Genomic DNA, 26,092 nt, shown 5'->3' on the forward strand with positions numbered 1-26,092 from the left:
CCCGCCGATCCCCAATGCTGTGTGTCTGCAAATCCCCAATGCTGTGTGCCCGCCCATCCCCATCACCAGTGAGGTAAGTGCCGGTGGACCGGCAGACAGTGGAGAGGGGTTTTGAGGTGCCACGTGGGGCGGGGTGGTTGTTTGCCAACCCCCTAAGCAAAAAAATCCCAGCCGCCACTGTAATCCACATCCAATTTTGATTGGTGCAGTCAGTGAATCTAGCAGAAAGTGCTAATTAGGGATCAAAGGACAAAAAAAATCATGCAGGGACCAAGACATCCAAGAAGTATTGCAGGGAATATCTACAAACATCACACCAATAAGCTTACAGGAATGAAATGACCCTCTAAAATGAGTGGCCATTAGCACTGGTGAGAATGTACCCAGTAGCACAGGAGTAAGGCTGGGTTCACACTATGTGCGGCTGCAGGGCACAGCAGGGGTTCCAGGGCATCCCTGTTCACTGTTTCAGGTCGAAATTTTTGCCTGTATTCGGACCTGAAACAGAGCTAAAGACACACAGGACCCTTCTGCTGTGCACCCCCAAGCTGCCCTGGAGATGTGTGGACCAGCTTCATTGAGAGCCGGTCAGACTCTAAGTTTTTAAGCATTGTGTGTCGACACTTATGGACTTTAAACCACTGATTTATAAATATGTTTGTGCATTTTTTATTACACTATAGGTGTGATTTCCTTATTGTAAATTTCTGATTTTTATTGACACATGATTTTTTTTTATAATTAAGAGATTAAAGAGAATACAACACATTTATTTGTTTCATACATTAACCTCTTAGTGCTGACGCCTCCCAGCCCTTTAAGAGGTTTATGACGCAGGGAGGTGGGGCATAGCTTAAGATGACATGACCACCGTGATTGGCTGCCACGGCAGTCACGTGGTCCGCAATCTCCAAATCACAACGAGTGATCGGGAGCTTTTGGCTAGTCGACGGTAACTGTGCTGGGAGCGCGCAGCGGGTGTGGTCTCAGCAAAAGTGCAAATTCACGCAAATATGTGGCCCCTCTGTGCTAAGGATCAGGTGCCGAGAGACCGCATATTTGCATACAGCCGGCACCAAGGGTTTAAGGGATCATTCTACCTTAAGAACCACTTTAATTAATTATACATGACTTTTAATTACCATATTTTTTCTCCATAAGACGCACTTCATTTCCCTGGAATGGGGAAATGTCTGAACGTCTTATGTAGCGGATATTGACCAGCCCGCCCCCACCCCGTCCCCGCTGTGTTAGAATATCGGGCCAGTCGCTTGGTTCCTCTGTGGCAGAAGAGAGGAGGAGTCTGAGTCAGCCTTTCAGTGAATGAGCACGGCCCGGCTGCACAGCGCACTGTGGGAGGATCGAGTACTAGCAGCTGCGTTGCTGTGCTGTGTACGTGAGCAGTCTGGGCTGGACTGACATCACTGCATCACATGAAGAATCCAAACCCCTGCAGAGCAAACTCATCACTGTAATCTGTACATCGAGGTTTATTATTTTACATTTTTCTCTTTGTAGATGACCTGGGTTGAGGGAAGTAGGGGTACTTTGGAGGTGTGGCCGGTTGCTTTAGAGGTCTAATGTACTGACCACTGGCTAACATATTGACCACTGGCTAACGTAATGACCACTGGCTAATGTACTGACCACTGGCTAATGTACTGACCACTGTCTATTGTACTGACCACTGGCTATTGTACTGAACACTGGCTAACATACTGACCACTGGCTAACATACTGACCACTGGCTAATGTACTGATTACTAGGGGTGCAACGGATCATCACTGCCCCGTTATCCGAATGGGTCACCCCGCTCTGATCGGCACACACCGCGATCTGCGGAGTGCTCCGCGGTCTCGGCCTTAGGAAAGGCCGTGGCTTCTGCCTAGCTCCGAAGTGGTGGCCTTCTTTCTACACTCAAATGACAGAGCGATCACTTGTAAACAAATCGGCATTGTCATGACGCCGGTTCCTCTCTCCCCTCTCTGTACTGATCTGTACAGTGGAGGGGAGAGATCAGATGGAAGCAGCGCTGTGGGTTGGATCTGTAGTGCCCACAGCGCTGCTCTGTGACAGCCATTCCTCCATAACAAGCCAATGCTCTGCAATACCCAGCCAATACTCTACCAATACTCTACAATACCCTGCCAATACTCTGCCATACCCTGAAAAAAAATGCCAATACTCTGCCAATACTCTGCCATACCCTGCCAATACTCTGCCAATACCCTGCCAATACCCTGCCAATACTCTGCCATACCCTGCCAATACTCTGCCAATACTCTGCCTTACCCTGCCAATACTCTGCCATACCCAGCCAAACCCAGCCAATACTCTGCCATAACCAAGCCAATACTCTGCCATACCCAGCCAATACTCTGCCATACCCAGCCATACTCTGTAAAACTCTGCCATACCCAGCCATACTCTGTAATACTCTGCGATACCCAGCCATACTCTGTGATACCCAGCCATACTCTGCAATACCCAGCCATACTCAGCCGTGCTCAGCCGTACCCAGCCATACTCAGCCAATATTACAGTGGGGGAGATTGTGGATATTACAGGGGACTATATGGTGGTGGAATTTTCACAGGTTTTTGCAAATTCAATTATTATTTGCTGATCCGAAAAATGATCCGATCCGTTACTCTGATCCAAGGAACGATCTGATCCGTGAGTTTTTTGATCCGTTGCACCCCTACTGACCACTGGCTAAAGTACTGACCACTGGCTAACATACTGACATACTGACCACTGGCTAATGTACTGACCACTGGCTAACGTACTGACCACTGGCTAACATACTGATCACTGGCTAACGTACATTTTTTTTGTCAGGCTTCTGTATGAGTATTGGAGTGCTGCTGTGTGCGCGAGCTGTACATACTGAATACAAACTGCCAATCACTCCCTGGAGGACTACAACACCCATTTTAGTACACCATTTGGATCATTAGGTCTGTCTTATGGTCAGGTGCATCTTATGAAGCGAAAAACACGGTAATTTAAATATTACCTCTCAATTCCGCCAAGTAGGAAACGCCACATTGATAATTAGAGTCAAGACAATCCTGTGTTGTTTCAGTCTTTTCAGGGCACGTAGTTCCATTTGAGTTTTCACATTGGATGCATTTTAATGAATAAACTATAATGCAATAAACAGGAAACATGTTATAAGTCTCTGTAAAATAATTTAAAACTATAATATTATGTAGCAAAGGATAATTTGTAATTCATTTTCACAAAAGATACAATTATTATACCGTACAAGTGCTTCTGGAATGTATTCACAGCGCTTCACTTTTTCCACATTTTTTTTTTTTTCATAAATGATTTATTGAGAAAAGAAAAAAATTCAAGGATACAGAACAAAAAGTGGGGATGAGGGGGGTAAATAGAAGAGAAATAACTTCCATTATTACATAGCATAAGGATTTAGGACAAAGGAAGTAAGAGATACATCTTGTACAGGTTTATACTTCCATGCTCAATAGTATGGTATCTAAACAAAAATATTTAGAGAACAAAAAAGAAATTGCATTAACATTAAATATAACAGAAACGATATAAACAAACCCTTCTAGCTTGTCTTACAATCAACTTGGTGTAATTATTTAACTCGTAATCTACAGTATAAGGACATAAGGAGCGGGCGAATGAGCTTTTTCCACATTTTATTATGTTGCAGCCTTAATCCAAAATGCATTAAAGGGGTTGTAAAGGTTCGTTTTTTATTTTCTACATAGGTTCCTCTAAGCTAGTGCATTGTTGGTTCACTTACCTTTTCCTTCGATTTCCCTTCTAAATGTTTTTTTTCTTTGTTTGAATATCTCACTTCCTGTTTCTCCTCAGTAAACTTCACACCATCATCCGAGCTGGTGGTTAGTCAGCCAGAACAGCTTACTGAGGAAGAACAGGAAGTGAGAAATTCAGACAAAGAAAACAAAGAAAAAAAAACATTTATAAGGGAAATCGAAGGAAAAGGTAAGTAAACCAACAATGCACTAGCTTATAGGAACCTATTTAGAAAATAAAAAATGAACCTTTACAACCCCTTTAATTATTTTCCTCAAAGTTCTACAAACAATACCCCATAATAAAAGTTTGTTTAAAATCTTTGCAAATTTATTTTAAAAAAAAAAGAAAAAAAAATCCCATGTACATAAGTATTCACAGCCTTTGCCATGGCACTTAAAATTTAGTTAGGTTGCATCCTGTTTCCACTGATCATCTCTTGGGAAGGGTGCAGAAAAAATTCTGCAGCATTGAAGGTCCCAATGAGCACAGTGGCCTCCATCATCTGTAAATTGAAGAAGTTTGGAACCACCAGGACTATTCCTAGAGTGGGCCACCCGGGGGAAAAGGGCCTTAGTCAGGGAGGTGACCAAGAACCCAATGGTTGCTTTGACAGAGCTCCAGCGTTTCAGGCCTGAATGGTAGAGTGGCCAGACGGAAGCCACTCCTCAGTAAAAGGCACATGACAGCCTGCCTGGAGTTTGCCAAAGCACACCTGACTCTCAGACCATGAAAAACAAAATTCTCTGGTCTGATGAAACAAAGATTAAACTCTTTGGCCTGAATGGCAAGCGCCATGTCTGGAGAAACCACCATTGAGGGAAAGATGAATGTAGCAATGTACAGAGCCATCCATGATGAAAACCTGCTGCAGAGCGCTCTGGACCTCAGACTGGGGAGAAAGTTCATCTTCCAACAAGACAACGACCCTAAGGACCAAGATAACAAAGGAGTGGCTACGGGACAACTCTGTGAATGTCCTTGAGTGGCCCAGCCAGAGCACAGGCTTGAACCCGATTGAACATCTCTGGAGAGATCTGAAAATGGCTGTGCACCGACGGTCCCCATCCAAACTGATGGAGCTTGAGAGGTCCTGCAAAGAAGAATGGGAGAAACTGTCCAAAAACAGGCGTGCCAAGCTTGTAGCATCATAATCAAAAAGACTTGAGGCTGTAATTGGTGCCAAAGGTGCTTCAAAAAAGTATTGAGCAAAGACCGTAAATATTTATGTACACAGGATTTTTTTTTATTTTTTATTTTTAATAAATTTGCAAAGATTTCAAACAAACTCCTTTCACATTGTCATTATAGTGTATTGTTTGTAGAATTTTGAGGAAAATATTGAATTTAATCTTTTTTGGAATAAGGCACAAAATGTGGAAAAAGTGAAACGCTGTGACTACTTTCTGGATGCACTGAACTATAATGAGTTTCATAACCATACCTTGTTTAATATTTCTAATGAAAGAAAAAAAATTCTGCAATATACCAAATGCTCAATCCTTCAGATCATATGCAATTTCTGTATGCGTATTATTTTATCCCCTTTTTTTAAAATATATTTTGAGTGTTAAAGAATATTCACAAAATACAACTACACATGCCATTCCTCTTTAGCTCATCAAAAGGGATCTTTCCTAAAACATGCAGGCTGACTTCTCACTCGGAACATGCTATTAGCCTGGCTGCCATGCTGACCCTCATTCGTCAATACTTTAGGCCCCTTACCCATAGCTTACATGTAATAAATTCAGAAAGTCAGAATAACAGCAAGGCAACCAGAATTTTGAGAATGTCCAGAAAGGTGTTTTTTGAGAAATACAAGAAAAGGAGTCATTTGAGATGGTGACAAATTAACAATTTCAATCAACCAATGTTTCTGAGTGGAAATTGCTATTTTAAAATAACAATACCAAGTGATATTATATATCTATCTATATATATCTATATATATATATCTATATATCTATATCTATATATATCTATCTATATCTATATCTATATCTATATATATATATATATATATATATATATATATATATATATATACAGGCATACCCCACTTTTACGTACACAATGGGGTTTATTTACTAAAGCTGAAAAGTGCAAAATCAGGCTCACTTCTGCATAGAAACCAATGAGTTTCCAGGTTTTATTACCAAAGCTTAATTGAACAATCTGGGTCTAGAATCTCATCGGTTTCTATGCAGAAGTGAGCCTGATTTTGCACTTTCCAGCTGTAGTAAATAAACCCTATTGCATACTTAAATGTGGGGTATGCCTGTATATATATATATATATATATATATATATATATATATATATATATATATATATATATATATTCTATGTACTGTTTTATTTTCTTAAGGCTATTTTAAACTTAAGGTCACTTTTCCATAGTAATAATGACATTCAGGGATATCTTAGATATAACAAAGGTCTCGTGACAAGGCACCAAACCAACAGCAATATCAAATAATACCGATAGCCTTGTTTAAATTATTTTAATCGCTACAATCACTACCACAACAAAACAAAATACAATGATTTATAGACTTTCATTTTTTTTTTTTTTTTTTACAACGTGCTATTAAATTGTCTTAGTTACGTTTGTTCACATAAATGATATATTTTAATAAAGTTATTATTTTTATTTATGTTTAAAACAAAAGCAACTAGTATAATATTTATATATCAACTAATATTATATTTAAAATGAAAAACTACTAATATTATTTATTGTATAAATAATCCTTAGGTTTGATTGCATTAGTAATAAATGCAATAAAATAAAATGTGTAAGACGTGAACTTGCTTACAAAGCGCTTTTAAATAATGTGTATGTTTTTTTTAGTAACATGTGTTGACAAATTCTATATTTTATTAAAGTTATTATTTTTTTTTTAATAATAATTGTGAAATATTTGAAAAAAAAACAACTAATATTATGTTTAAAACAAAAACAACTAATATTATGTAAAGTATAGTATACAAATAATCCTTAGGTTTGATTTTACCAGTAATAAATGCAATAAAATAGAAAATGAGTCATCCATAGTGGAAGTTTATGCAAGAGGAGCAACATTTTTGCTATATGCTGATTAAAAAGACTTCTGTTTGCTTACATAAATGTCTTAACATAATTTATTTATTTTTTATAAAGGTATTAATTTCAGAGCATAGTATCAATAGAAACAATGCGCTCAGAGGGCGACTTGATAAACAGTTCTTTCGAGGCACAGTATAGGGTTGCAAAGCACATTACAAAGCAGGTTTAAAATATAAAGTAGAATAAAATTAAGATATAGCAAGCTAAACTAGTTGGTATGTATGAAAGAAGAGGGTACAGTAATTTAGTAAGTGAATGGGTAGGTCACAATCCGTAATACTTGACAATGGTTTATGGAAGAAGTTGATATCTTGTATCTCAAACATCTGGGTAGAGCCTAAAATAGGTAAGGGTTTATGTGAGTTTAGATCTAATATACCAGTTTTCCCATGGTTCCCATGCTTTAGATGCTCTTTAAAAGTTGCCATTGGCTGAGGCAAACAGTAGTTCCTGGGTGGTGTGGGTTTGAATGGTTTGAATGACTTCACCCACTGTAGGATGTTTATGATCTTTCCAGTGTCTCACAAGTGTCAGTCGATTCACTAGTAAAATCTCAACTAGTTTGGTCCTCAGCTGACAAGGGATAAGTTCTATTTCCTAGCGAGCATAGTGCCAATCCTGGAGACCATAGGACATTAAGCCCTAACACTAGAAAGATAAGTTTTGAAATGCCAGACCAAAACGAGGAAAGGGAAGAGCACATCCATAATATTTGGACTAGTGAGCCTTCTCTTCCACATTTCCTCCAGCATTCAGAAGATGTGTGTGGTGAGAATTTAGATATGCGTTGAGGTGTTAAGTGCCACCTCAAATTCAATTTCTGGGTTAGTTCCCAGAGGTTAGTACTTTTGGTTGCTGCATAGGTGATAGAGAGGGTCTTTTGCCAAGCAGAGGATTGGTAAATCACCCCCAAGTCCTGTTCCCATTGTTGGAAGGGAGTGAATTTAATAAAGGTGTCTTTTTAGTTAAGCATGGTGTAGAATAGAGATATTGCATTTATTTTGTTGGTCGTCACCTTGTAAAACTAGGCAATGCGCCAAGTTATTGTTGAGGTCATGTTTCTATTATTTTGTAGGAAGCGTTGGATCTGTAGGTACTTGTAGTAGTCTTGGGTAGTGATTGCATATTTGATTTGTAGGGATCGAAAGTTTTTTTTTTCTGGCCCACCTGAAGATCCTCCACTGTTAGTAGGCCTCTAGATGACCACGTATGTTTTATAAATGTAAATGTATTAATGTCATTATCATAGATAAGATACTTTATTTTATGTGTTTATCATCCATACACTTGACATATTAAGTGTAATTATGTTTAAGTAGTGATTGAAAATGAGAATACAAAATATTATTAATATTATTATACATGATTTTTAGAGCAATATTTATGTATATTTATGCAGCGCTTTACAACATTACAGTTACAATACAATTTTAGGCAAAATCATCATCAATTGGATGCAAAAAACCCAGGCACTGAAAAAACTAAACTCAAAAGACAGACAAAATAAGTCCAGAAAAAGATGATTGATTATACTAGGAAAAATTAAAACACAACTGAAATGGAAAAATAAATAAAGAAATACGAAAGCTACTATTATCCTGAACTATAACCCTGAAATGGATTTCCTAAATGTAAACCTTGACCACAACATAACCCCGAAACCTTACCCTTCCTTTGACCTAACATAAACATAGAACCAAACTCGTAACCGTAACTATTAAATTTAACCTAGCCCTCAATCCTAACCTTATTTTAAACATACCCCACAGTTTGATTAATTATAACTATCACCCTGAACCCAACACTTAAACTTCAACCTCAACCTTAAGATCACCCAAACCTTATTCTAAAGGCAAATACAAGACCAAAGTTTAACAATTTTTTTTTGTGGCAAAATACCCTAATTATCGTGCCAAAAACGAATAATTCAAAGAGGAAAAAAGTAGAAACTTAAATAGAACAAATGTATCCCTGTTTTCTTTTAAAATTTTAATAAGCCTAGTTATAGTTACACTACTGATAGATATAAGAATGTTATAAGGGCTGCAATGTAATTGTATGTGCCACGTCATATAAAAGAAGTATTCTTACCTGAAACAATGCATGTTATTGTGACGAGAAGAGTTCCTACAAGGCTTCTCATGGTTACTGTAGGCTCCAGATTTTCCACTTACAAATAACTGTGGGAAATCCAAGATCTTAGATTTATACGGCCCAGGTATAGAGCTTCCTTAAACGGGATTAATAATTTATAACCAAATTAGATATGCCTATCAGGGTGAGGGAGTGTGAACAAAACCTACGTGGCTCCATCCCTTGATAAGTCCATAGGCAGATGTGGAGGTTGGCAGCCTAGAAATTAAGTGTGTGTTATGGTTAATGAAACATTAACTAATACAAGCCCCTTATCAGCATTCACTTCTTTTGTTTTCAGTACAATATGCAGTTCACCTTTTGAATTTCTTTTCTGTCCTTTAGGCAGACTGGCAAATTTTGATTGCATTACCTAGTTGTTCCAGCTGTCATCTAGCACTGCTCCATGCAAAATGATGGCACACAAAATTAGACCAGATAAGAGTCAAAGACCATATTGTCGTAAGCATATGACTGGCTACACGGAAGTTAGACAACAATGCATTCACCAAAAGCCATGCAAATCTTGTATTTCTAATAAATTTGCCATTTTATTAGTCGAGTCTGCACACCTGAATTCATGTTTTCCATTTTTGTGCCATTACCTACAGTTTGATATCTAGTGCAATGATGGTGCTATGCTGTCAGATAATGATGCAATAAAGGTGTAATACAGCATAAATAGTGTTAAATGATTGTAAAATATATGGATATATCCAAAAGTGCTTCTTATAAATGTACTGTACAAAAATAGTTCTCAATAAGTGCGCAAATGAAGAAGCAATAATAATAAGTTCACACCATATGTAGTTCCAAAAAGTACGTGCTAGTCATGCATAAACAACAACCTGACAACTTCATAACAGTACAACAATTGATGTGGTATTAGATCAGGGGTCTCCAAATGTTCTATGCAAAGGGCCAGTTTTACTGATATTCAGACTTCAGGGGGGCCGGATTGTGGCCAGTGGGAGTAGACAATGCCCCATCTTTAGTATTAGGGGGAGAAATAGTTGGTGTCCGTCTGAGGACTAACGCCCCATCGTTGGTGTCGGCGGGAGGAATAATGCCCCATCGTTAGTGTCGGCGGGAGGACTAACGTCCCATCATTGGTGTCGGTGGGAGGAATAACACCCCATCGTTGGTGTTGGTGGGAAGAAAAACGCCTCATTGTTTATGTCGGTGGGAGGAATAATGCCCCATCGTTGATGTCGGTGGGATGAATGATGACCCATCGTTGATGTCAGCGGGCGGACTAATGCCCCATCATTGGTGTCGGTGGGGGGAATAACACCCCATTGTTGGTGTCAGTAGGAGGAAAAATGCCTCATCGTTGATGATGGTGGGAGGAATAATGACCCATCATTGATGTTGGTGGGATGAATAACGACCCATCGTTGGTGCCGGTGGGAGGAATAACGCCCCATCATTGGTGTCATTGGGAAGAATAACGTCCCATCATTGGTATCGGTGGGAGGAATACCGCCCCATCACTGGTGTCAGTGGGAGGAATAACGCTTCATAGTTGGTGTCAGTGGGAGGAATAACGCCCCATCGTTTATGTTGGTGGTAGGAATAACGCCTCATCATTGGTGTTGGTGGGAGGAATAACGCCCAATCATCGGTGAGAGGAATAACGCCCCATCATTGATGTCATGGGAGGAATAGTGCCCCATCATTGATGCCGATGGGGGGGAACAGTGTCCCATCATTAGTGTCAATGGGAGGAATAACGCCCCATCATTGGTGTCAATGGGAGGAACAGTGTGTTATCATTGATGTCAATGGGAGAAAAAGTGTCCCATCACTGGTGTAAATGGGAGGAACAGTGTGCATTCCTTGGTGTCAGTGGGAGGAATAATGCCTAAAGGGCCAGATAAAAGCAAGCAAAGGGCCACATTTGGGGCCTGGGGCGGAGTTTGGAGACCACTGCATTAGACCAAGATATAGTGCAAAGTGAATAAAAATTTATAATATAGTGACAACTCCAGAACAACAGACACTAAGGGTCCGATAAATTAAAGTGCAATGCAATGATAAGTGCCTCTCTTAGGTCATCATGGTGAATAAAGTGACTGGTGCCTTTTATTTCCAGTAGGTGACATCTCTGTGCTCTCAAGGCTCTGACCTTACTGCTGTAAGGTAACAGCATTGAATAGATGATTCTATATGAGGATCTATGTGTTTTCACCTGTTTCCAAGGGTCCTGCTAGGATTGGCCCAGCTTTTAGATCTCTATTGTGGATAATGATTCCTGGGGGTCCACCCCAATGACCTCCATAATGGTGACGTGTGAGAAAAAGAAGTCGCCAATAGTGTGATACCATTTAGGATATTTATTTTTATCGTCATGATCCCCTGATGAAGTCACGTGGGTGTGGCGATACGTGTCGGGACTAAGCGACAGGCATACCAGAAGTGACATCAGAGGATGAGTTTTCTGCTCGTGGATGTTTTGTTTGTGTCAGTATTGTTAAAAGTGAGAACCTTATCAGCTGTTTTTATAAATAAATATCCTATACGGTATCACACTATACTTTAAGGCATTGTTCATTTATTGCTATCTCTTCTGATAAACTACACACTGCCACCTCATATACCAAAAATGTACTTACCGTACCTACCATAACTTTATACTGATATTAAGCACAACTATAAACGGCTCAACAATTCACAATTTTTGTTTTTAACAGTGACAAATACATTTGTTTAGAGGGCAGAGAAACTCGTCTACATTTTAAGCTGCAGACAAGCGTCTCTACCTTTATTGACTTTGTGCTTCAACTGGGAGGATATCGCCCATGTCGTCATTTGTTACCATTGTGATAAAAAAAAGATGTGGAAACCATTTGTTATATTTTTGTGCTTCTATGGGAACCCTAATGCAGGAAACACAATAATATAAAGGGAGGCAAAATAAGATTTAAATAAAACCCTCAACTTACAACAATTAGAAAAGAAAAATTTAAGAAATGACCTAATGCATTGGCACATACAGTGGAACTTGTTTAGCATCATAACAACAGTGTAATAATATATTCAAATAATTGTTGAGAAAAAAAAATATTTAGAGCACTTAGGGGTCTATTTATAACAGTTTTACCCAACATTCACATAACTTTCAGCCATGATTTACACTTTTTTCTTATTGGATTTAATTGAAAAAGCATCCAGGGTGAACCTTGTGTGAATCATATGTGAAAGTAAATTGTATTTGAGCACCACAAACTGAAAAAACATTATTTCTTTCATTTTTTATATTCAAAGCAAACTCCTCCATCCGTCCACGTCTCCAGGCTTTAATTTGTTGAAAAATAAATTTTTAAAACACCTCCCCTAGCACTTCTAGCAGTGGCCATCTTGATTAAGGGCAGATGATTCATGTAGCATTGAATCCATTTGCCCCTAGCTTAGGTATGCAGGCAGGAGGGTGTGCTTAGCTGAGAATACCCCTACTGGGATTTATGTCATAGGCCAGGGGTGTAACACTGGTGGCTCTCCATCTGTTACTAAACTACAAGTTCCATGACGCATTACAAGGCTGACAGTTACAAGCATGAACCCCGAAGGCAGAGTTCCGCAACAGTTGGAGGGCCACCAGCTTGACATCCATGTCCTAGGCCAAGAGCCAGGAAGCAACTGAAAAAAAGGTTATAAAACAAGTAAATATCACATACCATCCTACCTACTTACTAAGGTTAGAAGTCTAAGGATTAAAATAGTTCATGTTGATTGAGAGAGTTTAGTTAGAGTTTAGGGCAGGGGTAGGGAACCTCGGCTCTCCAGCTGTTTTTAAACTGCAAATCCCATCATGCCTCTGCCTCTAAGAGTCATGCCTGTGATTGTTAGGGTCTTGCAATGTCTCATGGGACTTGTAGTTTCAAAACAGCTGGAGAGCCAAGGTTCCCTACCCCTGGTTTAGGGTATATCTAAAGCCAAATATTTTTTAAAACAATTCATATAGGGTGTAGACTAGAGTTTGTGCCAAATGTGCCGTGTTTTGGAGATTTCACCTTGATTTCTGTTCAATAGAGACTACAGCGAAGTCAAAGCGAGCAAAATCTTTTCTTGACAATTGTCTGTATCCCAATTTATTTTCTTTTATTTATCTATTTCTGTTCTAGTGGCAACTTGAAACTTTGAATTTCCTTTTACTTCAAATCCCAGTAACAAAGGTCACCAAAACCCCTATTGGGGACATAGACAGCAGTAAAAAAAACTCTTAAGCCATACACACAAGCGGAATTTTCATCTGAAAAATCTTGGATGGTTTTTCCGAAGGAATTGCGCTCACGGTCACACAGAAGTTCTCTGAACTTTCCACCGTAAAGAACGTGGTGACGTACAACACTATGATGAGCCGAGAAAATTAAGTTCAGTGCTTCAGAGCATGCATTGAATTGTTTCCGAGCATGCATAGGAATTTTGCGCGTCGGAATTGGTACAAACAATTGGAATTTCCGATTGGAACTTTTCCGACCAAAAAATCGAGAACCTGCCCTCAATCTTTTGCTGTCCAATGGAGCATACACACGGTAGGAATTTCCGACCAAAAGCTCACATCGGTCTTTTGCTGGCGGAATTTCTGATCGTGTGTACGGGGCATAAGTTATCAACCCATTCCCCACCAATACCTCATACTCCTTGGTGGGTGCATGGCCTGCAGTGATGCCAGGCATACAAAATAACAACAGATGTTCATCAAAGAATCATGTTAGTTGAGAAGAAAGTTAATTTGACACAGACCTTCAGTACATTTTGAGTAATACATTATTTAGATTTGTTTTCCGTCTTCTGTAAATTGGCAATAACCTTCTTCCAGAAGCTTTAAGTCCTTACCACTCTATCCAAAACTTGGCTTTAGATACGCTTTATGTTGTATGAAAATGAGTTGTCTGTCAGGCAACAAGTAACAACTAATGACTCCTCACCTAACAAAGAGAAAAAGCCTCACATAGGCCCCAAGGTGGTCTGTTTTGAAGGCTAAAGGACTCTCCTTCTGCCTCTAAGTTATAGAGCTCAGGAATGGCGCTTGGCTAACTAATTCTGCATCCTGGGAAGAAGAGGAGAGTCACATGCTCCTCATACCCAGATGTCTAGGATGTTGCACTTTGTCCATTAATGGCAAACAAAGAGGCAGTAGAACAAAGGGAAAGGTGAATAGAAGCAGCTACCGTGTTTCCCCGAAAGTAAGACAGTGTCTTACTTTCTTTTTATCCCCAAAAGCCCCACTATGTCTTACTTTCGGGGTATGTCTTATATTGGAATAAAAAGTGTCAAATTTTTTGTTTTAACCTATGGAGGACTACAAGTCCAAGCATACAAAGCTGCTATGCTCAGCAGAGGAGAACTGTAAGCACACACAGCCCGGTATGTTGGGACTTGTAGTCCTCCTCAGCTGCATCTTGCGGTTACAAGAGCTGCAGAGAATCTCTTCACACCCCCCCTCCCCCTCCCCCTCCTTGGTCTCTCTCTGTATGCACTGACCTTTTTCCGGGAGGGCACAGAGCCAGTGACACCTGCGTCGCGCCGTTCTGATCAGTCTTGGGCAGCGGCTGTCACTCACAGCCGAGCAGAGTGAAGCCGCCTCCCCCTCCTCTTGTATGGCTACACAGTGCTGTCCATGAAGGAGAAGGAGGGGGAGGCGGCTTCACTGAAGCCGCCTCCCCCTCCTCCTCCTCCATACACAGCACTGTGTAGCCATACAAGAGGAGGGGGAGGCGGCTTCACTCTGCTCGGCCGAGACTGATCAAAACGGCGCTGTCTCTTCAGTCAGAGGGGGAGGGCGCTGGCCTGGCACCCCCCCCAGGGTGCGGCCCGCACCCCCCGCCCCACTCTTAGTACCGTACGTCACTGGAGGCGGCAATACCCCCGTGTTTCCCCGAAAGTAAGACATACGTCTTACTTTCGGGGTACGGCTTATATTAGCCGACCCCTATGAAACTCCCGATACGTCTTACAATCGGGGGTGTCTTACTATCGGGGAAACACGGTAGATGAGAAAGGGCAATTTAGTGACCCTTTTGAAAATAAGGGTAAAATACAATTATGCTGGATCTTTACATAGTGAGCTATTGGTTAAGGAACCAAAATACTTTGACATGTATTCTTGTGACTCCAACATGCTGTACATATGATATATATATATATATATATTCACACACACACACACACTATATTACATAAAGTATTGGGACACTTGCCCTTATGTCTTTACATACACATGAACTTTAATGGCATCCCAGTCTAAGTCCGTAGGGTTCAATATTGAGTTGGACCATCCTTTGCAGCTATAACAGCTTCACGACTCTTCTCTTCTGTGCAGGAGGTCAGGCACCGATGTAGATGAGAAGGCCTGGCTTGCAGTCTAATTAGGTGACTTCTGAAGGCAATTGGTTCCACTAGATTTTAGTTAGGGGTTTCAGAGTAAACAGGGCTGAATATAAATGCGTGCCACTCTTTTCACATATTTATTTATAAAAAAATGTGAAAACCATTTATCATTTTCCTTCCACTTCACAATTATGTGCCACTTTGTGGTGGTCGATCACAAAAAATCCCAATAAAATACACTTACATTTTTGGTTGTAACATGACAAAATGTGGAAAATGTCAAGGGGTATGAATACTTTTTTAAGGCACTGTATATATACAGTATATATATATATATATATATATATATATATATATATATATATATATATATATATAGCGGGAGAGAGAGAAGGGCGTAAAACATGCAGACATGAAACAAACTAAAAACTACACAACAATCCAGCAGCTCTCTCATCAGAAACAAGGCTATAATATGGTGGTGTGTGAACGGCATGGAACCTCTTCCAATACAGTTGAAGGATTCTGTGTTGCTCGATGTCACATCCTGATGTTAATCACTTATAATTTAAATTTGGCAAAAACAAAGGTTTAATTAAACTTAATCCTCTGCAATTGGTTTTACTTTAATGCAGCCTTCCTCATTTATATGTTGTGTATACTGTAAATGTCATGAGCTAAAATTGAGTTGTAGAGACATGCTGAAAAAAAGAATAAAAATAAAGAAGGTGTAAAGCATTTGTACTTTGCAAATAAAGTGTTCCGGAATACTCCAGTTCATTTATTTAGTTCTGTCCTAAGGACAAAATAAACATTTGCCATTATTTCTATCTTCAGTGCTTTGGAGATAGACGTAAAACAAGTATGCAGATCAGGAGACGTCAATTTACTTCACTTTATAATGTTTAGGATTTATATCCTCTGTAGCTATTGAAGAGTATATGCAAATGAAAGATTGCTGTTCAAAGTTCAGCTTAAAGTGGTTGTAAACCCACATGAAGAAAAAAAAAAGACCTGCAAGACAAAGGCATAATAAGCTAGTATGCATAGCATACTAGCTCATTATGTAATACTCACCCCCTACAGCGGTCCCAGTACACAGCACCGGCCGACGACATTTCTGACCAGAGTTACTTCCGGGCATCGCGGCTCCGACGCTGTGATAGGCGCTGTGCATGTGCGCGGGATCCTCCGTTTACGGCATACTCACTGAAGCAAGCGGCACGTATATTTTTAAGATTTCCTTAATTTTCAGGGATTTCCTCTCATTCCCTCTTTTGGCTATAGGACAGGAAGTGAAGGTAAATCCCCCCCCCCCCCCCCAATGGGACAACGATGGCAAAAATAGACCTTATAGGTTACATATAGCCCTCCTTTACTCTAGAAAAACTGAAAAAAATTAATTGCCTATAGTTCTACTTAACCCCCCCAATACTAGCTTGCGTCTTCGTTTCTACAAAATGGTGGCAATAAATGAGATTCGGGGTGTCTACATTCCACCAAGTGGTCAATTTGGGGGTTTCCTTACCGTCCTGGCATTTCTATTGTATATGTTTTATAACAGAAGGCAAAATAAGCAGTGTTTTTTTTCACAAATGTTGGACTTTTATCCCTTATATAGGATAAAATAAATAAATAAAACCCAGTGGTTATTTAATACCAACAAAAGAAAGGTCTATATATCTTAACCGCTTCAGCCCCGGAAGGATTTACCCCCTTCCTGACCAGGGCACTTTTTGCGAGTCGGCACTGCGTCCCTTTAACTGACAATTGCGCGGTCGTACAACACTGTACCTTTTTTTCCCACAAATAGAGATTTCTTTTGGTGGTATTTGATCACCTCTGCGGTTTTTCATTTTTTGCGCTATAAACAAAAAGAAGAGCGACAATTTTGAAAAAACACATTATTGTGTACTTTTTGCTATAATAAATATCCCCATTTTGATATTTTAAAAAAGCTATTTTTTTTCTTAGTTTAGGCCGATATGTATTCTTCTACATATTTTTAGTAAAAAAAAATTGTATATTGATTGGTTTGCACAAAAGTTATAGTGTTTACAAAAAAGGGGATAGATTTAAAACATTTTTATTATTATTTATTTTTTTCTACTAGTAATGACGGCGACATTTTTGCTATAATAAATATCCCCCAAAAATATATAAAAACACATTTTTTCTCAGTATAGGCTGATATGTATGCTTCTACATATTTTTGGTAAAAAAAAATCTCAATAAGCGTTTATTGATTGGTTTGCACAAAAGTTATAGCGTCTACAAAATAGTTTTTTGGCATAATTTTTTAATTTTTTTGTATTAGTAATCACGACGATCTGTGATTTTTATTGTGACTGCGACATTATGGCGGACACATTGGACAGTTTTAACACTATTTCGGGACCATTGTCATTTTTACAGTGATCAGTACTATAAAAATGCACTTACTGTGTAAATGACACAGGCAGGGAAGGGGTTAAACACTGATGGGCAATCAAGGGGTTAAGTGTGTCCTGGGGAATGATTCTAACTGGGAGGATGGGCTACTACTCACATGACAACGATCAATGCTCCCGATGACAGAGAGCAATAGCTCTCTGTCATGTCACTAGGCAGAACGGGGAAAATGCCTTGTTTGCCATCTCCTCGTTCTGCGGCTCTGTGACACGATCGCCGGGAGACCAACGGACATCGAATGCGTGGGCCACAATGTACATGGCAGCGTAAGTGCACCCATTAGCCCCCCCAATGGGGGAGGGGACGTACAGGTATGCCCATTTGCCCACCGCTGCCATTGTGCTGATGTATATCGGCGTGCAGCGGTCGGCAAGTGGTTAAACAATGATATACAATTTGGCCACAGTGTTGCATGACAGATTAATTGTCAGTCAAACTAACATTGCACTAAAAACAAAAAAAATATGTATTATTCCTATTATTATAATACAGGATTTATAACGCGCCAACAGTTTGCGCAACACTTTAAATTGTGAGGGTAGATGGTACAATTACAATACGATTCAATACAGGACGAATCAGGGCTTGTTAGAGCTTACAATCTAGAAGAGAAGGTCAAGTGAAACAAACGGGGATAACTGTGGGAGATGAACTAATGGAAAAAATGAAAATCCAGTTGTTATGTGTGAGTAGCAAAGTAGGAGGCGATGAAGGAGATAGAGAGCAATAGGTCTTGGGGGAACAAAGAGAACGATTAGATTGGTACTTTGAGATTAGGCCAGTGATGTAGCTTGGGGCTAAATTGTGGATGGCTTTGTAAGTTGTATTTTGAATTTAATTTGTTGGGTGAGTGGGAGCCAGTGGAGGGATGGACAGAGAGGAGTAGCAGACACAGAGAAATTGGTAAGGTGGATGAGTCTGGCAGCAGCATTGATGATGGTTGGAGGTGGGATAGACTATGTAGAGCAGGGATATGCAATTAGCGGACCTCCAGCTGTTGCAAAACTACAAGTCCCATCATTCCTCTGCCTCTGGGTGTCATGCTTGTGGCTGTCAGAGTCTTGCTATGCCTCATGGGACTTGTAGTTCTGCAACAGCTGGAGGTCCGCTAATTGTATATTCCTGATGTAGAGGTAAGCCAATGAGTAGGGAGTTGCAGTAGTCGAGGCGAGTGATGACCAGAAAGTGAATTAAGAGCTTTATTGTGTCATTGGTTAGAAAGGGACATATTTTTGAGATGTTACGGAGGTTGAGGAGGCAAGATTTGGACAGTGGTGATTGGACATGGGGCTTAAAGGAGAGTTCAGAGTCCAGGACTACACCTAGGACCTGGGCATGGGCTGATAGTCGTGCCATCGATTTTAACAGAGAGATCAGGGGTACATGGTGGAGGAAAAAAATTATACGTTTGGTTTTGGATAGATTGAGTTTGAGGAAGTGGTGAGCCATCCAGAGTGATATGTATGTTAGTAAATAAGTGAGGTATTACAGGCCGATATTGAGGTGGTTAACATTCCAAAATAAATAAAGCACAAGGCCAGGAGTCTGAGTACGATTAGATTAAAAAGTACAGAGTGACGCCATTAACCAGAAAGAGAATCAGTGGAGTAAAGTTCATATAACCAAAGCAACACCTTATTGCTAAATATCTAAAACCAAAAATTACAAAGTTACACTATTACTCAGGAGAGAAAACATGTGCAGATTGGGCTCAACCAAAACAAATCCATACATGTCGATTGAAGGAAAAAATAATTGTGGCTCAATTTACTTGAACAAGGAAAATTCGTTTTTAATCCCCCCAAACAAGGATATGTTGTAGCCTACCAGTACTTAGAAGTGGTAGCTGAATTTTTTTTTGTTGCCACTTCGTTTTCACTTGGTGATCCTTCCAGTAATGCTGCGTACACAGGGCTTGAGTCCTGCGGGAACGCATGGGAACGGCGTTCCCGTACTATTTCCACAACGGGAACGCCGTTCCCATTAGCCGACTGAGGCTATTCAGTGCGTAGCCGCTGCTCCTCTGCCGCCCGAGTGACTGGTTGCTAGGCTAGGGCCGCTCCGCGTCTAGCAACCGGTCACATGACGTCGGCCGTACACGTGGGCACGCACTGGAGTCAGCGCAGCCAGCGACAGACACATGCCGCTGGGATGCGGACTGTCTCCTCCCTCCCCTCTACCCAGTGCCAGACAGTCCAGGCCTCCTGAGGCCACAGCCGCTGCACTGCTTCCAGTTTACCCGAGAAGTAAACCAGGTTAGTCACGAGTATGTTAAGTTGCACTCTGCATTACTCCGCCAATACTCTGCAATACCCAATACTCTGCATTACTCCACCAATACTCTGCATTACCCCACCAATACTCTGCATTACTCCGCCAATACTCTGCAATACCCAATACTCTGCATTACTCCACCAATACTCTGCATTACCCCACCAATACTCTGCATTACCCCACCAATACTCTGCATTACTCCACCAATACTCTGCATTACTCCACCAATACTCTGTATTACTCCACCAATACTCTGCAATACTCCACCAATACTCTGCAATACTCAATACTCTGCATTACTCCACCAATACTCTGCATTACCCCACCAATACTCTGCATTACCCCACCAATACTCTGCATTACCCCACCAATACTCTGCATTACTCCACCAATACTCTGCATTACCCCACCAATACTCTGCATTACCCCACCAATACTCTGCATTACCCCACCAATACTCTGCATTACCCAATACTCTGCATTACCCAATACTCTGCATTACCCAATACTCTGCATTACCCCACCAATACTCTGCATTACTCCACCAATACTCTGCATTACTCCACCAATACTCTGCATTACCCAATACTCTGCATTACCCAATACTCTGCATTACCCCACCAATACTCTGCATTACCCCACCAATACTCTGCATTACTCCACCAATACTCTGCAATACCCAATACTCTGCATTACCCAATACTCTGCATTACTCCACCAATACTCTGCATTACTCCACCAATACTCTGCATTACTCCACCAATACTCTGCATTACTCAATACTCTGCATTACCCAATACTCTGCATTACCCAATACTCTGCAATACCCAATACTCTGCAATACTCTGCAATACCCTGCCAATACTCTGCAATACCCTGCCAAAACTCTGCAATACCCAATACTCTGCAATACCCTGCCAATACTCTGCAATACCCAATACTCTGCAATACCCAATACTCTGCAATACCCAATACTCTGGAATACCCTGCCAATACTCTGCATTACATACCCTGCCGATACTTACTCTGCAATACTTACCCTGCCAATACTCTGCAATACCCTGCCAATACTCTGCAATACCCTGCCAATACTCTGCAATACATACCCTGCCGATACTTACTCTGCAATACTTACCCTGCCAAGACTCTGCAATACTTACCCTGCAATACCCAGCAATGCCCTGCCAATAATCTGCAATACCCAGCAATAATCTGCCATACCCTGCCAATATTCTGCAATACCCTGTCAATACTTACCCTGTCAATACATATTCTGCTAATACCCAACCATACCCATCCATGCTCAGCCAAAATATTATTGGGGGAGATGACGTGGATATTACAGTGGGGGAGATGTATATTGCAGTGGGGACTATATGGTGGTGACATTTTCACAGGTTTTTGGCAAATTCAATTATTATTTGCTGATCCGAAAAATGATCCGATCTGTGACTCTGATCCAAGGAATGATCCGATCCGTGAGTTTTTTGATCTGTTGACGATAATCTTGCACGGCAAGGGCAACGTTATTCCAGTTTGTGTGATATTTTCTAATTTGCTGTATTTGAATTTGGAACAGGGTGTATTTGTGTTAGAAATTCCCTGCGAGGGAAAGATCATCACCCATTGTGTTGATTATTCTGTTTGACAAGTTAACTTATTTTGTTTTTGTAAACTGGCATTTTACAATAAATGTACTGTATTTTCTGTGAAATATATATGCATATGAGCGTATCTTTTATTTATTTATTTTTATTTTTTTTGGTGGGGGAGTGGATCTTGGGTGGGAGTTCCCACACTTTTTTCCCCAGGACTTGACCCCTGTGCGTACACACTATGAGAAAACCGGGTGAACAATTGGCTGGTTTCCCTCGATATTTTACAGCAAGTCAGAACCGAGGATAGAAATAATGTATGAAAATTCTTGCGCAACAAAGGCTTTTATTTTGTTATTCATTGTTGCTGATCATGCGCAGTCTTTCGTATCTGATATCTCTTGTACAAAATAGTACACATTAAATAAAAATAATTTTTTCTGTTCCTGCACAAGAAAAATTTGGCCATTCGTCCCTTCAGAAATTTTCATTTGGAAGGTCGGAATCGGCTGTACACACTATCAGAAAATCGTATGATTGTTCCTTGAACCAAATTGTTCACCCGATTTTCTTATAGTGTGTACAGCCCATAAAACACTGTCTTTCCTAAGGGGACTATGCTCAAACCTTGTACTGTATCTATGTAGGTGGAGCAGTGTTGTCCTGCTCTCCTCATATACACAATATAAGGGAAGAATTCTGTGGTGCACGAAGAGAGCTTAGGTAGGGTTGTTAATGTTTTATAAAAAGATTTCAATAAAGCACTGTTATGCCGCGTACACACGATCGGAATTTTGGTCGGAAAAAGCTCTGATGGTTTTCCTGATGGAATTCCAGCGGGATTTCGCTCAGGCTGTCTTGCATACACACGGTCACACCAAATTCTGACCGTCTAGAACGCGGTGACGTACAACACGTATGACGGGACTATAAAAAGGAAGCTCAATACCCAGTAGCCAATAGCTTCCATCTCGTAGTTGAATCTGAGCATGCGTGAGTTGCATCTGAATTGCATACACACAATCGGAATTTCCGATAGAAAGTTTTTCCATCGGAAAAATTGAGAACATGCTCTCAATTTTTTGCTGGCGGGAATTCGGCCAGCTAAATTCAAATGGAGCATACACACAATGAATTCCCCCCATGAATTCCGATGAAAAACTCTCATCGTTCTTTTGCTGGCCGAAATTCCGATTGTGTGTACACGGCATTAGATCTCTACAGAACATTAGGAGTCCACTGAATTTTGACGGGACCAACAGATATTTTTATTTTTTGTCCAAACACTTTGAATGGTACAGTGCACCTGGAAAGTATTCACAGCGGTTCACTTTTTGTTTTGTTACAGCCTTTTCCAAAATGGATAAAATTTATTATGCTACTTAAAATTCTAACAATACCTCATGATGAAAACATGAAAGAACTTTATTTGAAATCTTTGCAAACTTATTAAAAATAAAAAACAAAAAAAAATCCCATGTACATAAGTATTCACAGCCTTTGCCATGACACTCAAAATTGAGCTCAGGTGCATGCTGTTTCCACTGATCATCCTTGCAATGTTTTTATACAACTCTACATGCAGTAAATTCAGTTGATTGGACATGATTTGGAAAGTCAAACACCTGTGTATATAAGATCCCACAGTTAACAGTGCATGTCAGAGCAGGACGCCTGGCCAAACTGAGCGATCGGGGAAGAAGAGCCTTAGTCAGGGAGGTGACCAAGAACCCAATGACTACTCTAACAGAGCTCCAGGATTTCTCTGTGAAGTGAGGAGAACCTTCCAGAAGAACAACCATCTCTGTAGCACTCTACCAATCAGCCCTGTATGGAAGAGGGGCAAGACAGAAGCCAAGTTTGCCAAAAGGCACCTGGAGGACTCTCAGACCATGAGAAACAAAATTCTCTGGTTTGATGAAACAAAAGTGAACTCTTTGGCCTGAATGGCAAGCATCATGTCTGGAGGAAACCAGACACCGCTCATCGCCTGGCCAATACCATCACTACAGTGAAGCATGATGGTGGCAGCATCATGCTGTGGGAATGTTTTTCAGTGGCAGGAATTGGGAGACGAGTCAGGATCATGGGAAAGTTGAATCCAGCAGAGACATCCGTGATGAAAGCCTACTCCAGAGCTCTCAGGCCCTGAGACTGGGACAAAGGCTCATCTTCCAACAGGACAATGACCCTAAGCACACAGCCAAGATAACAAAGGACAACTCTGTGAATGTGCTTGAGTGGCCCAGCCAAAGCCCAGACTTGAACCCGATTGTAACATCTCTGGAGAGATCTGAAAATGGCTGTGCACCGATGCTCCCTATGCAAACGCTGAGGGGAAGAGCTCTACTGGGTACAGAAAGGATAGCAGCAGCGTTAGGGAAAAGTACCTGACGAGGAGGGGAAGAGCAGGTTTCCCTTACAGCCGCATCTATTCTTCTGTTTTCTTGGAGCTGTCTCCCACCACCAGCCAGACAATTTGCAAGAGTCCCAGAGCAAACCAGTTATCTGAATACCTCCTCCAGGGGAAGTGCTCCTCAGGCATTCAGTGGTCTGTGAGCTCATATTATTTTTCAGTTAAAAAAAGTGCCATGTTGACAGCCATTACCTTTTTGCCTGAAAAAATATGTTACCAGCAACTTGTTTGGTGCTTTTTCTTTAAACTATCTTATTTCTGTGATCATTCAAGTACTATATAAGCACGCCCGTGTGTTGACTCCAATTTCTTGGGTATTCTGGTTAAGCCACGCCCACAAATTAACTGCAAAGTTACAGCTTACATAATTTAAAAACACAAAGAAGTAATTGGAACTTCCCTTTAGGTTGTATCTCTATGGCTAATTATATGAAAGACACAAGAGTAGGGCCGTCTTTAATGTGGGGCAAAATGGACAGCTACCCTGAGCCTAGTTATTGTTTTGGGGCCCAACACAGCTGCCCCTTAAGCTCACAATTAGTTTATAGGTGGATTTGGCTATCACTCAGGAGATGAAGGGAGAACTGAATGTTGGGGAAGTTGGTGAATGGTTGGGTGTTATGTCTGCAGCCTGTGCGGTGATTGGCCAGCCCGGTAAAGTAAACCCTGTCTGGGGAGAGTTTTTGTCAGTCCCGGGCACAGTCATATCCACTCCTCTCCCTCACCATGTCCGATAAGCCACAGACCATTGACCTGTGAAGAACTTCTTTGCCGGAGGGTTTGGCGGGGAGTGCCTGGTGTTCACCTGAAATCCTCTGGACTCTATCAAGGTGAGACCACTGGGGAGGAAGCAACTCAGGGATCTGCAGAGGGAGTACTGTGTAATTATGGGGGTAGCATGGGGGAGGGAGTCATGTGTAACAATGGGGGTTGTATGGGGGAGGGGATTCTGTGTAATGATGGGGGTAGTATGGGGGGATCCTATGTAATGATGGAGGTAGTATGGGGGATCCTATGTAATGATGAGGGTAGTATAGGGGGGTCCTGTGTAATGATGTGGGAAGGGTTCCTGAACAATAATGGGGTTAGAATGGGGGAGGGGGACTGTATAATGATGGGGGTAGTTTGGGGGCAGGAATCTAGTGTAATGATGGGGGTAGTATAGGGCAGGGGTCCAGTGTAATAAAAGGTGTAGTTAGGGGGGGGGGGGGGGGTCTTGTGTAATGATGAGAGTAGTATGGGGGAAATTTCCTGTGTAATGATGGCGGTAGTTTGGGGGAGGGGTCCTGTGTAATAATGGGGGGGGGGATATGTTTGATGGGCCAATCAATATTAAATACCTTCCTGCATGAAAGTGAATTGCTTATAAAGCACAATGTTATTGTGCTATATTTATATATAAAGTTTAACACACAAAAACTTTAATTTAAGTATATTCCACAATAGCCACAAAGTATATAAACAATGTGTTTGCAATGTGTAGTTACTACCTTTCAAGGTAGTAGTGACATCATCACTGTGCTATACATAGCCTAAGCAGAGAGCAGGGCTGTGGGAGGGGCCCAGCAGGCTCCACCTATGACAGGCTGCCTGCAGAAAACGACAGGAGGGGGCGGAGACAAGACCAGTCACCCTGCACAAGAATAGGAAGCAGTTACAGGTCTTTTTTTTTTTTTACTGGAAATTTCTGCGCAGAGGTTCAAGTAAAGATTCACAAAGATTCGAGTAACAATACATATGCTTCTGGTATTTAGAAAACACCTGCTTATCCTGGAGTTCAGCTTTAAACTAATTATGAGTTTATCCTTTAAATGCAAAATGTCAGTGTCCAAGAAATCTGTGCCAGGAAAGTCATATGAAAATTAATTTAAACTGTTTTCTGGGTGAGGTTTCTGCCCAAGTGTCGTCCCCTACATAAAATCTACATCCTGGGGATTGAATGGGCTGAGAGAGCAGAAGCTACTGGACTTGGTGCCACC

General features: G+C 40.9%; 1 protein-coding gene across 1 annotated transcript in view; it reads right to left on the reverse strand.

Moving 5' to 3' along the window:
• The window catches only part of LOC143933725 (uncharacterized), a 44,272-nt gene extending 35,019 nt beyond the window's left edge, over window positions 1–9,253 (reverse strand). The window contains exons 1-2 of the mRNA XM_077456722.1: window positions 9,003–9,253; window positions 3,021–3,149 (exon numbers count right to left, since the gene is read on the reverse strand). Coding sequence (XP_077312848.1) covers window positions 3,021–3,149; window positions 9,003–9,054 — 181 coding nt within the window. The 5' untranslated portion in view covers window positions 9,055–9,253. The remainder of the gene's footprint in view (window positions 1–3,020; window positions 3,150–9,002) is intronic.
• Window positions 9,254–26,092: the final 16,839 nt, after the last annotated feature.

The sequence above is a fragment of the Lithobates pipiens genome, unplaced genomic scaffold, assembly GCF_037356315.1.
Source record: "Lithobates pipiens isolate NorthernLeopardFrog02 unplaced genomic scaffold, aLitPip1_a1.2 Scaffold_27, whole genome shotgun sequence".
In the NCBI taxonomy this organism is placed as follows: domain Eukaryota; kingdom Metazoa; phylum Chordata; class Amphibia; order Anura; family Ranidae; genus Lithobates; species Lithobates pipiens.